At 43.2% G+C, this 13,551-nt stretch overlaps 12 protein-coding genes across 12 annotated transcripts; 6 read left to right on the top strand and 6 right to left on the bottom strand.

The window, feature by feature from the left end:
* Nucleotides 1-170, top strand: DI09_123p10 (uncharacterized protein; the record flags this gene model as incomplete). Its single annotated transcript, XM_013383903.1, has 1 exon — nucleotides 1-170. A coding segment is annotated over one exon (170 nt), but the record flags the coding sequence as incomplete, so codon positions are not given.
* A 395-nt stretch (nucleotides 171-565) lies between these two features.
* Nucleotides 566-2,167, bottom strand: DI09_123p20 (uncharacterized protein; the record flags this gene model as incomplete). The annotated part of the gene is made up of 3 exons (XM_013383904.1): nucleotides 566-1,172; nucleotides 1,210-1,493; nucleotides 1,523-2,167. 3 exons carry the CDS (start codon nucleotides 2,165-2,167, stop codon nucleotides 566-568), a joined length of 1,536 nt encoding a protein of 511 aa, XP_013239358.1.
* Nucleotides 2,168-2,201: 34 nt separating this feature from the next.
* On the top strand, nucleotides 2,202-2,597 carry DI09_123p30 (uncharacterized protein; the record flags this gene model as incomplete). The annotated part of the gene is made up of 1 exon (XM_013383905.1): nucleotides 2,202-2,597. The coding sequence occupies one exon, from the start codon at nucleotides 2,202-2,204 to the stop codon at nucleotides 2,595-2,597; it is 396 nt and encodes a 131-aa protein (XP_013239359.1).
* A 387-nt stretch (nucleotides 2,598-2,984) lies between these two features.
* DI09_123p40 (transcription factor Tfb2 family protein) lies at nucleotides 2,985-3,839 on the top strand (the record flags this gene model as incomplete). Its single annotated transcript, XM_013383906.1, has 2 exons — nucleotides 2,985-3,047; nucleotides 3,195-3,839. 2 exons carry the CDS (start codon nucleotides 2,985-2,987, stop codon nucleotides 3,837-3,839), a joined length of 708 nt encoding a protein of 235 aa, XP_013239360.1.
* Nucleotides 3,840-4,504: 665 nt separating this feature from the next.
* Nucleotides 4,505-5,292, bottom strand: DI09_123p50 (uncharacterized protein; the record flags this gene model as incomplete). The annotated part of the gene is made up of 3 exons (XM_013383907.1): nucleotides 4,505-4,779; nucleotides 4,912-5,052; nucleotides 5,175-5,292. The coding sequence occupies 3 exons, from the start codon at nucleotides 5,290-5,292 to the stop codon at nucleotides 4,505-4,507; spliced, it is 534 nt and encodes a 177-aa protein (XP_013239361.1).
* A 665-nt stretch (nucleotides 5,293-5,957) lies between these two features.
* On the top strand, nucleotides 5,958-6,263 carry DI09_123p60 (V-type ATPase; the record flags this gene model as incomplete). Its single annotated transcript, XM_013383908.1, has 1 exon — nucleotides 5,958-6,263. One exon carries the CDS (start codon nucleotides 5,958-5,960, stop codon nucleotides 6,261-6,263), a length of 306 nt encoding a protein of 101 aa, XP_013239362.1.
* A 146-nt stretch (nucleotides 6,264-6,409) lies between these two features.
* DI09_123p70 (uncharacterized protein) lies at nucleotides 6,410-7,525 on the bottom strand (the record flags this gene model as incomplete). The annotated part of the gene is made up of 1 exon (XM_013383909.1): nucleotides 6,410-7,525. One exon carries the CDS (start codon nucleotides 7,523-7,525, stop codon nucleotides 6,410-6,412), a length of 1,116 nt encoding a protein of 371 aa, XP_013239363.1.
* A 264-nt stretch (nucleotides 7,526-7,789) lies between these two features.
* Nucleotides 7,790-8,335, bottom strand: DI09_123p80 (RNA pyrophosphohydrolase; the record flags this gene model as incomplete). The annotated part of the gene is made up of 1 exon (XM_013383910.1): nucleotides 7,790-8,335. One exon carries the CDS (start codon nucleotides 8,333-8,335, stop codon nucleotides 7,790-7,792), a length of 546 nt encoding a protein of 181 aa, XP_013239364.1.
* A 270-nt stretch (nucleotides 8,336-8,605) lies between these two features.
* On the top strand, nucleotides 8,606-9,647 carry DI09_123p90 (uncharacterized protein; the record flags this gene model as incomplete). The annotated part of the gene is made up of 3 exons (XM_013383911.1): nucleotides 8,606-8,715; nucleotides 8,802-9,075; nucleotides 9,228-9,647. The coding sequence occupies 3 exons, from the start codon at nucleotides 8,606-8,608 to the stop codon at nucleotides 9,645-9,647; spliced, it is 804 nt and encodes a 267-aa protein (XP_013239365.1).
* Nucleotides 9,648-9,762: 115 nt separating this feature from the next.
* Nucleotides 9,763-10,755, bottom strand: DI09_123p100 (uncharacterized protein; the record flags this gene model as incomplete). The annotated part of the gene is made up of 1 exon (XM_013383912.1): nucleotides 9,763-10,755. The coding sequence occupies one exon, from the start codon at nucleotides 10,753-10,755 to the stop codon at nucleotides 9,763-9,765; it is 993 nt and encodes a 330-aa protein (XP_013239366.1).
* A 1,676-nt stretch (nucleotides 10,756-12,431) lies between these two features.
* On the top strand, nucleotides 12,432-12,704 carry DI09_123p110 (uncharacterized protein; the record flags this gene model as incomplete). Its single annotated transcript, XM_013383913.1, has 1 exon — nucleotides 12,432-12,704. One exon carries the CDS (start codon nucleotides 12,432-12,434, stop codon nucleotides 12,702-12,704), a length of 273 nt encoding a protein of 90 aa, XP_013239367.1.
* A 70-nt stretch (nucleotides 12,705-12,774) lies between these two features.
* Nucleotides 12,775-13,484, bottom strand: DI09_123p120 (uncharacterized protein; the record flags this gene model as incomplete). The annotated part of the gene is made up of 3 exons (XM_013383914.1): nucleotides 12,775-12,966; nucleotides 13,046-13,236; nucleotides 13,292-13,484. The coding sequence occupies 3 exons, from the start codon at nucleotides 13,482-13,484 to the stop codon at nucleotides 12,775-12,777; spliced, it is 576 nt and encodes a 191-aa protein (XP_013239368.1).
* Between the last annotated feature and the right edge of the window lie 67 nt (nucleotides 13,485-13,551).

Consider the following 13,551-nt stretch of genomic DNA (forward strand, 5'->3'; position numbering starts at 1 on the left):
AAGATGAGGTAGAATCAGGTAATGATGGATATTCAGAAGATGAAGTTTCAGAAAGTGAAGTTTCAGAAAGTGAAGTTTCAGAAAGTGAAGTTTCAAAAGGTGAAGTTTCAAAAGGTGAAGTTTCAAAAGATGGAGGTTCAAAAAAGATTATTCATCCATCAGGTATTTGATCTACCTTTCAATAAAACTTTCATTGCTAGTACTAGTTGCGTTATAGGATAAAAGATAATTCTAGCGATTTAAATAAGTCCTGAGCATGCCGCAGGATTTAGACGAGAATCTAGGAACGGATGGTCGATCACCATTTTTGCCCAAATACTGGCTGCATCACAATGATGGCTGTCTTTTCCACAGGAGATGGTGGAAAAGAATGCCCCTGAAAAGTCATTGGGACCAGCTTGTTTTGGAGCCTGGCCCTCCACGTTCAGGTGCAAGGAATTCGAAGGCACATGCATTTGCGATGATCAATCATGAGAAAAAGCCACTAAACTATGCTCTGGAAGCGACGGAATATGCTGCTTGTTTGGAAAATTTCATATGGATCATCACTTTGCTGTTAAATAATTTATTGGATAGCCAAAAACCCCCAGTACTTGTCCAATTCTTCCTCAAGCCCATGGGTATATCCAGAAGCCTTTAAGACTTCATCGAGAGGGGATTGACCTGTTTCTTCTAATTCCTTGATTATCATTGAAAGATAGGGGGGAAACTCGCGATCTTCAGCTAGTGATTCGACGGACTCTGAATCGGAAGACGATCCTAAAAGACTCGAAGTGCATGATCCGGTCCTGGGGGAATCGTAACCAGAATCATAGTCGATATCATCATTTTCGGAGACACACGAGCCACTAGAGCCAAAATCTCTAGCATCAGGCTCGCCGCTGTCAGGGTTGGAATCAAAGGCAGCAAAGCAGCCCTCAGAAATCCGACACTCTTCGTGATTGTCTTCGGCGAGTTTATTTTCAGCATGGCCTTTATGTGGAGAACCGAAAGTGTGCTTTGATTCTTGGGAGTCTTCTCCTCGTATATCATCTGCTTTCAGCTCATCTGAAGATTCAAGGGAACAAAGGGAGGAGGGTGCCACTGTTTTTGACACATTACCTTGGCATGTAAAGTCCAGATCAACGGTTGGAAAGTTTCTTTTAAACCATTTCCTAATGCAGCTTATGTCCCTTTCATAAAATCTAGAATAAATCATCTGAACTTTACTCTGCAGCGTTCCGATGCTTGATTGAGACCATTTGGGGGAAATCGATAAGAACAGGCGATTCGTCGCGATTTCTGACGAGAACATTAAACTCGTTAAAGTCCCCATGGACCAGCCCCAATCGTGCAATGGCCACAATCATTGAAACAAGCTCGTGATAAAGTCTCTGTGGATCCAATAGATGCGTAACTTGGTTTAAAGGAAGTCCATCGATTCTTTCCATTACAATTGCATGTCTGTTGTGATCAACGGGAATGGGCACTGAAAAGCCAAGCTGATAAAGGGCCTAAAATAGTGAATTTTGCACCACAAAACCTTTAAGAATGCCCACTCTTTTGCAGCTGCAAGCATGGAAAGATGCATCCATGAAGATGCATTTGCCCCCTTTCCGAGATGGTAGTCTCGTTTGGTTCGAACTGAGCGAAAAGACGTTCGCCCCAGACGATGAAACTTGACAACAATTGCTTTTGGAAAGGCCCCGTCAGTGGGCGATAGACGTTCGCCAACATGAATATCGGCCTCTTTTCCAACACCAAGTCGTGAGTTTGAGATGCAAGAAAGAGAATTCTTTTGCTTGAAAAAATGCAGAGCTAAATAGTCCAAGCCTCCAAATCCCAAAATGTATCCCAAGGTTCCAAGAGGGATCCCTTTTCGACCCCTTCTTCTGTGTTGAGAAGAGGCCAGATCTTTATTGGTATCAATGCAGCTACTAGTTGACCCGGTCATGTTGCAGTTTTCTTGAGACGCACCACCATGTTGAACTTCGCCCTCTCTTCTTAAAAGTTTAAACCGCATAAGAAGCGCACAAGCTTGGTCAATAGAGACGGGATCCAATTTTGTCCGCTTAGAAATCAATTTAATCGGCACAATTTCATGCGTTTTTGATTCACTTTCAATGGCATATAAGATACGCCAGTCGGATTTGGAGAGAAATCCAAAGTTACAAGTGTCTAATCTCATAAAAAAATTGGGGGTTTTTTTATTAAATTTGGCCATGTTCCTGAAAACCATTTCAAAGATCCTTGGAGCCCAATTGCTTGACGATTTGATCGCACATCCTGCGTTTTCGCTTGCAATTTTTAGGTTTTGTTCTGTTTTTACCCATAGATCGCTTCCTATGGAGGCCCAGCTCGTTGTTTCCAAACTGCTATTTATGGATTCTCATATAGGGCTGAAGGATATTTATGAGCTAGTCTTTACACCGGACATGCCCTCCAGGTTTGCAATAAAAGCTTTACTGTATCAACAGCACCTCAAATTCTACGCTTGCTACGTTGAAGGCATTCAAGTTGCTTCAGGGACTGGAGTCCAAAGTTTGGCTCAACCCGATGTTTTCAACTTGTCTAAGGGACTCATTTTGCAATCTTGTGATTCCATCCAGCGCAAATAGGGTCTTCTTAAAAAGACCAACACATCCCGATGCATATCGACTGGATAAATCCTCGATTCTGACATACCAGACAAACACCTACAATGTATGCGGTTCTTATAGTAATTTTCGAGAAAATCCTGTCGATTTTGGTATCCTGCGAAGCGGCCCCGCTGGAAACGCCATCGAAAACAAGTAAATCTAGCATTCCTACTTGTAGAAATTAAAATTTCGCAAAAGGATGCCTTTATGAGGCAATTGCTTATTTCGTCCGGATGTTTGCTGAACTCGACCGCTATAACTGCAACCGGATTTCAGTTTGTCCTTGAAAGCATCCAGTATCAACTCTGGACCCTTCTCTCTTCATATTTGCTGAAAATGGTATCATTCTTCGCTTAAATATAGTCCATGGAACAGCTGAAGGAATTTTGGCTGTTGATCGCATTGCTTGCATGGACCGAACCGTTTCTCGTACGTTTCCAGATGCTTTCTATTTTGTAGGACTATTCAGCTGAATGTTTGACCGACTTTCAAAATACCTGCATTTCGGATTTAAAGTACTTGGGAATCATCTGTCCGCCGGCGGTTAGTTGAAACCAATTTGAATACTTTCAATAGGGCGGTCAGGTAGATCGGTTTTATATAACACCGTTTTGCAGGCTACTTTTTGACAAAGAATCGTGTCCAGAGCATGAGCCTCGCCCCTTTGGTGACAACTTTCACTCTCCATCTGCCTCAGGTGGCTTTTTAATCATCGAAACCAATTACCGGGTGTACGCAATGACCAATAGCAGCCTTCATATTTCCATACTGTCGCTGTTTGTTACCCTGAAGAATCATTTTCCCGGAATGGCTACCGGGGTGTTATCTCGCGAATCGTTACAAAGCGCATTTGAACGGGGTTTAACATCCACCCAAATTTTATCTTTCTTCCGTTCAGTTGCTCACCCATCGCAAATTAAGGTGGCCATTGAAAATAATTGGCCCACTCCGGTCCCACCAACGATCGAAGATCAGCTAAATCTATGGGAGCAGGAAAGATATAGGCTTGTCGCAACTCCGGCCGTCCTTTACACCGGCTTCAATACCAGTCTAGAATACGAGCAATTTGTCTCGAAAGCCGAATCTTTAAATTCTTTGCTTGCTTGTAGCTATCCGCTTGACAAAGACACCCCGAAATCAAACTTTGCTTCTCTGCAAAGGAAGCTGATGGTAATTTCAGAAGAGGGACATCAGAAGCTTCGGCAGGGTCTTGCCCGCTAATGCATTTTGTGTAAATATTTAATTGGTTAGAAATTCTACCACGGCGCTGCCATGTGCATCGTGGCTAATTAAGCTTTTTTGGTGAATTGCTCTTTCTGGATTTTGAATATTTCTACCAAGTGTTTGACAATAAAAATTAACCTTGTGGATAACCTTAGAGGGCTCTGGACTTGCTTTTGCTACAAATGAGGATCCCGTATGGTGGGCATCAACAAATGGATGGTCTGATAGCTCATTTAGCGAAGATTCCAAGCTCTCAAATATTTCCATTGATTTGCTTTTTTTCAGCGAACTTGGAGATATCTCATGCTTCCTTTGGATATCTGTTTTTTGCTTGAGATCACTTTCAAGCCTGTCTATGATGGCCAAGTATCCATTTTTCTCCGCCAAAAAGTCAATCTATGCGTTAAAAGGCATCGTTGGCACTTGGTTCTTTTTGATTATCTCGGAAATTTTCGAAGCCTGTTGAGATTCACGAGCCTATAGATGTTTATTACCGGGCCCAACATAACCTTTACCGATTCATTCTCCGCCGATAAAGACAAAATCTCACTACAATGACATGATTTTATGGGTTGGAAAACCTTTTGAAGATTTTGATTTCGCCTCTGAGCGCCTCAATTACTTTCACATCGGCCATGTATTGACGATCCAAAGAATTATATCTATCCTGCCTTGTTAAAGGGAGGATCGATACCTCCGACTGAATCTCGCTGGCTTTGAAGTTTTCTATTTCCAATGCCAATTGCCTCTTGGCGAATAGTAAGAACGTAAATAATGAATACATTTTGATGGGTCTCTTTTTGAAGATCAATGGCCTGCTTTTCAGCTTTGCATTGAAGATGGCCGATTTCTGCATCTAGTCTAATTTCGTTTGCCTCGGGAACGGAAATACCTTTCCAGCATGTGGTCTTTTTCGTTGGATAAATCCAGGGTTGAACTACATCTGTCTTCAAGATTGGATAATGCCTCCTCAAAGAGGCGTTTTTGTTCATTTAGCCTTTTTTCATGCTCGCTAACGGCCAATGCTTGCGACCGGGCATTTGATTCTAAGAAAGAGGCACTCGGATACCTATTTCGATTGCAAGTTTTTGCTCAATTTCGCAGATTCCTTGCTTATATTTTTCCGCCTCGCCATCAAGGGTTTTTATTTGCGCAGATTTCGCCTCAATTGTCTCTTGTAGCGTGCAAGACTTGAGCTCGAGAGAATTTTCTAAACAGATGACACCCACAAGTAGTACTTGAATGCGTCAATTTTTCAATCTCATCACTCAATTGGGACACATTTTTCCGTAACCTTGCAGCTTCTAAGCAAGGTTAACAAGATCGACTAACCCTCGATATATCCGTTGTTTTCAACGAGGGTGGCATTGGCAAATTCGGTGACCTGTTTCTCCATCAAATTAAGCTCGTCCATATTTTTCTGGTAGGAAGAGTCCTTTTTTAGCAGCATCTCGACTCTACTGTTAAACATTGCTTTACCGCTGCGTTAGTGTAAGAATTTCGGAGGAGGAGTTTATCATTTGTCCTTCCAATTCGGAAATGCCATTCAAGGTGCTCAATACATTTTCACAGACGCTATTTAGCGACCTTTCAGAGGTTTCCATCGAACTTTTCTACAACTTTGTGAGCCAAACTTCAGTACATGAAAAAGCGCTTCATTCTGCACAGTTGTGCAGAATTTTAGAACATACCCAAGAATGGAGTACATGGTTTCTATCTTTGCATGGATATCGGAGGCTGGGTTATATTCTATGCCAGAAGATACCATAGACGTTGTGTGTTTTGAGGCTTCCAAATCTTGATTGCTTGATGCATCTGTGGTTCTGATTGCATGCGGCAGGGAACCCGGCCTTATTATTGGAGATGCAAATGACGAGATGGAGAAGATCGGTCTTTTACGTTGTTGGAATTCGTTCATGTAAAAAGTAGGCTTTTCCCAAATACTTTTTTGTGCTTGCATGAAACCAAGTGCAAATGCATTCAAACTTGCTGGACTCTCATTGCAGTAGGTTCCCAAATTAAATTGAAATAAACTAATTTGAATCGAAATAAAAACTTGAATCGAAATAAAAACTTGAATCAAATTGAATTAGCTTGAATCGAATTACATCCAAAATGTCTTCAACTAGCATCCACAATTCCCAAGGAATCCAGATACTGCTAGAGGCTGAAAAAGAGGCTAAAAAGATCATTGCCGACGGCAGAGAATGTAGGATCCGCATCTGCTTATATCCACTAGACAGAACCCGCCGACTTAAGGAAGCAAAAACCGAGGCCATGCAAGAAATTCTTGCCCTCAAGGAGGCCAAGAAGCAAGAAATCATAGAAGCGGAACAGAAGGTTTTTTTTGCCACTAATTTTAGTATTCCTCAATGCTTCGCGATACAATCTCAAGGGAAGAGATCATTTCCGCCCAACTGATTGCCGAGACAACACAAAACTTTGCATCAAAACGCGAATCGGTGATCGAAATGCTTCTCAGTGCGGTGGAAAATGTTTCCGACCTGCAACCCCATGTTAACTGGTCCTCTAGACATTAAACACTTGAGCTAAAATATTTATGTAAATTAGGATGCTTTTGGAAACGAGTAGTTTTCCAGGGCATTTTGAGACTTTTTCCTTTGCATGCTGGAAGGAATCGACTCGACCGCTTGTTTGGAAAAGCCGGTTTTTTTATCAACGGCCTCTGAAATGGCAGAAAAAATCATATCTGCTTTGTATTGCTGCTTCAGCATTTCTTCGACTGGCACGTTGAAGGATGTTGGATTTTCAATAGCCTCTTGGATCTTTGCATCCACGTTTTCTGGAGTGATAAATTCGGACGAAAACACCGACAACGTTTCGATGTGCTTCTTTTTTGTCATCAAGTGTTCCAGCAATTTGGGGATGCCCCTCGAGGCCTTCACCAATTCGGTGGCATTTGGGGCAAGGGACTCTACGATTTTCGAATACTTTTTCGCCGCTGGCCCTTCTGTTGATCTCACCCTATCACTTGCATCTGGAAGCATTTCCTTTTCCCACCAAGCCGAGTTGGAGATCAATTGATCCCGCGCCGCTTCAAGCCCTTTGAGTACAGAATCTGGGCTTTTAAGTGAAACCTGAAAAGGCGGTGGAAAAACGGGGCGTCCCCTGACCAAGCGTTTTTTGAAGAACTTTCGTAACTTGCTTCTCAAAAGCGACCGTGAAAATCCGCTTTGTTGGCGAATAATTTCACGAGACTCCAGTCGTGCCTCATATTCTCTTCTAAATGCAGAAATCTTTGAGGTGCATTTTGAGATGTATTTCATTGCGTGCTTTTTCTGAGCAAGCGTGTCGGAAAGAAACGAAGGTCTAAACTTTACGGGAGACACCACCGTTCGGGGCTTTGTCTCAAGCTGCTTGCCTTGTGAGACAGGGTCATGTTGCAAGGGAGAATTTGGAGGGATCTCTAAATTTGGGTCCCCAGCGGTGATTGTATGCTTCGGTGTTATCTTTTGGACATCCTTGTCCTTATCTGGGCGCTCTTGCGAGTAAATTGGAAAGGAAACTTCCAGCTCCTCAGCATGCATGCTATTCGCAGCGTTTTTGGGATCAATTTTTTTTTGCAGAGTTTCAGAAGGCTGTTGCTTTTCCCTTGTAGGGAAAAGCAAACTACGTAGCTTGGCCAGCAGGGAATACGGACGGAATCGATTGGTTACTCTCATTGTCGCCTCCGCAACGGTATTTCCCACAAGCGGAAAATTTTAAATTCGATTTTAAATGTGTGCATTTGCAAATTTAATAGTCAAGTGATGACTTTGGCATTTGTCCGAGAACCTATTCTCATGAGCGACAACTCCAGCTACCTTTAAAAAGTCTGATGCTGATCGAATACAAATACAAATATTTACTGATACAAATACAAATATTTACTCACTCATACAAATGTGTCGTAATTGGGCTAGTGGCGCCTGGACGTGCAATTGAGTTTACAAGAGGCCCAGCTGAGTCAGCCCCTCCACATATGCCGCCCTTTTGAAGGGAACAATTCCGTCGAGAGCCTGGGAGGGGGAAACCCATTTGACGTCAATAAACTCGTCGTCTGTAGCTTTGGAGAGGTCCGGTAGGTGTGGCGAATTTAGCAGGCATGCAAACCAGAATTGCTCCTGGCCTCTGAATAGCTTGAGAAACCGATTCACATTTGAGGGATCAAATTCATAGTAGATGGGCTGACCAAGCATATGTTTGATTTCATAGTCAGCCGGGTCCAGGCCAAGCTCTTCCTTAATTTCGCGCAAGAGAGCATCCTTCGGGGTGGCATCCGTGGGGAAATCAATACCACCCTGAGGAAATTGCCAGCCTCGTTTGTCACTCCGCAGGCCAACGAGCACGCGACAATGGGCATCAACAAGGTCGCATTTGTCAAGCAAAGTGTTTTTTGGAATTTTCATGCATCGCTCGCAATTTGCAATTGTCTTGAAAAAAACGGCAAGCACGTTGGGACGATATGGCAAAGAGGAGGGGGGCGTAGTCATGTTTGTGTTCTTCAAACACAAAAATTAAATTTCATTCCACAATGCGAAATTCAAAGATCATCGACTATTGCTGCCGCTTCCTGTCAATGTTTCTGATGGTGTATCTGCACGCCTCTGCAATGGCGTTTATTGTGGTCATTAATAACTGGGCACAGCCGATAGCCAATGTGTTTTACTTTTCCCTGTGCAATTCTGCGATGCTCCTTGTGTACATAAACTATTACTTGACCTCGACAGTTGATCCGGGCACCATCCCCAACGACTTTCGGCATGCATCGCTTCCTTTGTGCCGGAGCTGCGGCCGCTCCAAGCCACCGAGGGCTCACCATTGCTCCACGTGCAATAGATGTGTTCTGGCGATGGATCATCACTGCCCATGGGTGGGCGGCTGCATAGGATATCTCAACTTTCCGTTCTTTCTTCGCTTTCTTTTCTTTGTTCTTGTCACGTCGGTGATATTTTTTAGCCTGAATTTCAATCTTCTCTGCTGTCTTTCGTATCCATCGTCTTATTCGAATTCATTTTCGCCAACCTTTTCCGATTCGCTTTCCCCTAACCCGGTTTGGCCATTTGATCGAAGCAGTTCGAATGCATTTTCGTCTTTATCGTCGTATGCATTACAGCCAGTGTTGATCAGCCTGATTTTCAAGGAAATATACAAACGACAAATGGTTCTTCTCTCAAATTGCATCATTCTGGCAATTGTTTTCCTCGCCATCTTGATTCTGTTTGTGCGCCAGGTATGGCTTCTTGTCTCTGATTTGGGCTTAGATTATCAATTTGGTCAATGGTAGGACATATATTGAAGGGCTGGAACAGGACACACTTTCTGGGTATATTTCGTACATGATACAAGGCCAGGTATGCTATCCTACAAAGCTTCCTCGCTTAGAATTCGCTTGATGCAGACGAAAAGCTTGCCATTCTCAGTCTACAGAATTCATCGAAATTTCCATATGACTTGGGTGCTTGGAAAAACATTAGGGCTGTCTTTTCACACACCCGACTTCCCATAGTCGCAGCTATTTTCTGTTGCCTTTCGCGGCAAGCTGGCGATGGCATACATTTTGAAAACATTTATGGCGCCAGCAAAGAGTTCATAAAATGGCCGCCCATAGTAGAAGCCAGCTATCTTGATGATGATGATGATGATTACGATGAGGATGATGATGGCAATGAAAGCGAAGATGGTGCAAAAACCGAATGTAACAATCCGATCTGCGAGAAAAATGGCGATAAATACAGCCAACAAATACGGGACAGAAGGGAGGGCTCCATATCGCCTCTTACATGCAGGGGCTCTTCCATGTGAGTTATTTATGTATGTAAATCGGTGGCTACACGCCTGTAAGTATGAACCTATGCATATAGTACGCAGAGCAATGTCTGCTCCTCTTTTGGTATGGAAATCTGAACATTAAACAATTTTACAGCATTTTAGTATACAATACACAAGTCTCGCCGTGTGCATTCGCTGCCTCATACTCATCCCTGAGGAAGGACCAGTACAGCGGCACTAGAAAAGTGGTCGAGGCATGCCAAAGAGCATGTGCGTCAATCAAGCCAAAAAAAGGAGGAAAGTCGAGTATCTCAAAGAGGGAGGCAAGCGAAATACACAGGATGAACAACAGAATTTTCCTTCGAAAGAAATAAAATGGGTGTTTAATTGCCCAATAAGTCCAAACCGCGGCATGTAATACAATGGCGACAGCATTTACTTTCATATTGAGTGAATAATCAAATGCAACCATCGCCATGCGGTAGTAATGGAATACCAGGATCCACAAAAAGAACAGGCCAAGACAGCGTCGCAGAAGCGAAGACAAAAACCGCCTATTGAGAAAAACCCGATCAATTGCAATAAAGAGGGCAAATAAAATCGAGGCAAATGCAAAGAAATAATCAAGGAACTCCGTAAACCTTGTATCTCTTGAGTGGAAAATGGCTGATGAAATCCAGGTGAGCGTGGAGGTTATGAAATAATATTTATAAAGAGGCTCGGAATGGACAGTTTGGCGCGTTTTCTGGTATCCGTATTTGTGGGCAAACAAGTTAGCAAACGAGAACAGCACGGAAAAAAACTCCTGAACCCCGAGGACTCGAATAAAGGGCCATTTTCCAAAATATTGCAGAGGCTCTTTCTCGGTGGACGCCTGTGATAAGTTTGATTCGCAGATGTGCATGCATTGGTATTTACATTCATCAACAATGTTCCATTGGAAAAGGCGAAATAGGATCACATTTGGATAATAAAACTGATGCTCTCCGAGATACGGTCCGCTTGAGAAGAACCTTGAGCAATCTCCCACGCATGCCCTGAACTGCGGCGAACGGTCGCCTTTGCTTGCATTTGTAAAATAGACCAAAGCTGCAAGTAACGTTAAAAGCTCAAAAAACAAACTTGCGGGAGTTCGCTGCATTGGGCACTTTGAACAATTAATCTGTTGATTAAGCGTGTGTTGATAGTGAATTGCTAGCTTTAGTATCACACATTGCACAAAAGGGCTACAAAGTCTTAATTTGCAATAGCTGCTAGATTTAGGTCTTATCCCGATAAACCCAACTGAATGAGCACATTCCCGAAGCAAAAAGGGACCTCTGATGCTGGGATCAACATAAATTTCTCGGGTTAACTACCAAGCCAGCCAAATCAAGGGCCCATCAGGGCGGTGCCATTGACAGTAATCCATGTTAAAAACAGCACAAAGGCAATAATAAATAAAGAATGACATGCCTCCAAAAGTTTAAATGTGCAATCAAAGGATGTGTTGCGTTATGGGAGTCCCATAGCTCCAGGTTAGCCCCAAATAATGCAAACATTAAAATAGCCTTGTCCATCCATGAGGAGCATCCAGATCTATGCCGAGTTGAGGTTCACCATAACTTTCCTTAAGTCCGGAACATAAATGTAATTGTTCAATGGTTTTATCGAAAGCCACCCCGCACTTTGATCCGCAGGGGTAACGTCCATATATGGGTAAAAGCAAGCCAATTTCTCCGATCGGGATGCAATACCAAATATGTTGAATTTAGGCTTGAATTTTGCCAATCTGAGTTTAAATTTGCACCCCATGATGTTGGTCAGGCAATCCAATTATTTGGGTGCATCCATGATTGTCTGCTTACCGCTTTTCACTAGGCGCGACACTCAAGATGCAAAGGTATATTAATTTCCAGAAGGATGGCGTTTTAACAAGCTACCTGCCTAGAGAAAGACTCAAAGGCTTTTTCTCCTCTTTACTATGGTTCTCGCGATGCCTTAGATTTTTCCAGCCCTTCAGACTGCTGAAGAGCAGTATAGCTTGTATAGCCATCATTGACAGGCATATCAGTCACCAAAGAAGCGTCCAGAGCTATTAATCGTTGAGTCAACCCTCGTAATTATCACATTATGCAGCAGCTGGACATAATAGTTAGCCATGAGGGTAGCCTTTTGGCTGCTTTAGGCTTTTTGATCAGGCATTGAAAGTATCTGAAAACAAATGACTGTCGGATTTCTATCCTTTACATGTAAAAAACAATAATCGGCTTATCATATTCCCAGTCGTTTGGAGGGGAAAAGAATCAGAGTTTCAGCAGTTCATCAAACCTCTTTTTTATTATGTCACCGGTTTTTAATGTTTTTTGCCATAGAGTTTACGATTCACCAAATAACCGGAGCCGACTAATATCAAGCGGCAAGAGTTGCGAATCGTAGGCTTCTACTTTCTCGCCATGCACATTGCTTGACGTTGTACTTTTCTATTCTTTATAGAAATGTGCATGCTATCAAAAAAGATCTAATTCTTATCGTGCAGACATATCTGTATACCCGGTTTACGTATTCTTGCAGGGCAATAAACGATTCATTAAAGAGTTACAGGAACACTACTGGAAAGCTCGTACTTAATGCCCACTCTAACCCTACATTCCGAATCCGTTATCTTTCAAGTTTCGCAAATCCCCGATCTGGTTAAATGCTCATATAGTTTGCTCTGCAAAGCCGGGCTCAAACCCCTAGGACTTGTACTTTTTATCACTTTGAATTTAGGGTTAGGGTTGGGATTAAAGATCGGCCATAATAGGTGGGCTTGAACCCATTTTAAATTCAATTTTCATGTTGGCCGAAAGGTCTCCGTCTCCCACTCTGATTGAGGTTGAGAATATTAATGGAAATGCAGCGGTGCTTGCCTTGATCCGCTCCCTTGACGATGAGGATCAGAATGTTGATGCAGCAGCAGGAGTGGATCCGATTTTCTTTGCTCCCTCACCAATCTCCGAGCATGACTTTTGGAGGGTCATCCTCAAAAAGTCAATCAATGCCCTTGCGGCCGGCATTTCTTTTGGGCTTGGAGCGGCTCTTGTCGACCATTGCTTTCTTCGCAAATAATCATAAACAGTGGATACCGGCAGGACATGCAATTCAACATTTAGAGGATTTGGCTTTAATGATATGTTATTTAGGAGACGGCTACATCAGGTGCCGGGGGTGTCATGGTAAGCATGCGCCGTTCAAGGGGCACGCCATTTCTAATAAGAGAGGGGTCTGTTGCCAGTGCGTGCAGCTTTGGTGATATCTCTTTTAGCGCATCCAGAGCCTTTTGCCGCGAGGAGAGAATCATGGCGATCTGGTGGTGTTGCATAGCTTTCCGCTGTTTTATGAGGTGCTTTGCTGCCGTGGAAATTGTGGCTCTCCTTTGTAGCTATCATAATAAGAACTCATCTACATACTTCCACTGCATCAATATTTGCTCGAGCAGCCAGAGTCTCACCGGCAGTTTCAAATAGGGCTTTCTGCAGCGGCTCAGCCACCGAACGAAAGGCAGATGCCACTGTGTTCCTGGATGTGATTTTAGGGATGTTTATTCTCGGTGCAACTGTCCGCCCTTTTGCGGAATACGAAGCTAACCGCCGTCCAGCACCTACCATGAAGGGTTCAGTTAGCGACCTGATTCCCTTCATTTCAGTAAAAAATACGCCGAGCAAAGTGTAATTTTAATTTTAATTTGTCAATGCTGCCTTTGCGCTGGCGATTGCTACCCTCCCGTATCCGTCTGCGGCCTAGTGTCCGATTTTCCGAGTCAGCGCCGTTTTTCGATCGGCACTTTTCGTCCATCACATCACCTCCAGCTTCTTTTGCGCGAAAATTTTCACTTGCACCCAGCAGCATATTTTTCCCCTCATTCTCAAAGTCTATATCTTCATTGGCAGAACAATCGCCAGAGTGCCCAGAGCAT

Source organism: Mitosporidium daphniae (genome assembly GCF_000760515.2).
Source record: "Mitosporidium daphniae strain UGP3 chromosome Unknown contig-123, whole genome shotgun sequence".
Taxonomy (NCBI): domain Eukaryota; kingdom Fungi; phylum Microsporidia; genus Mitosporidium; species Mitosporidium daphniae.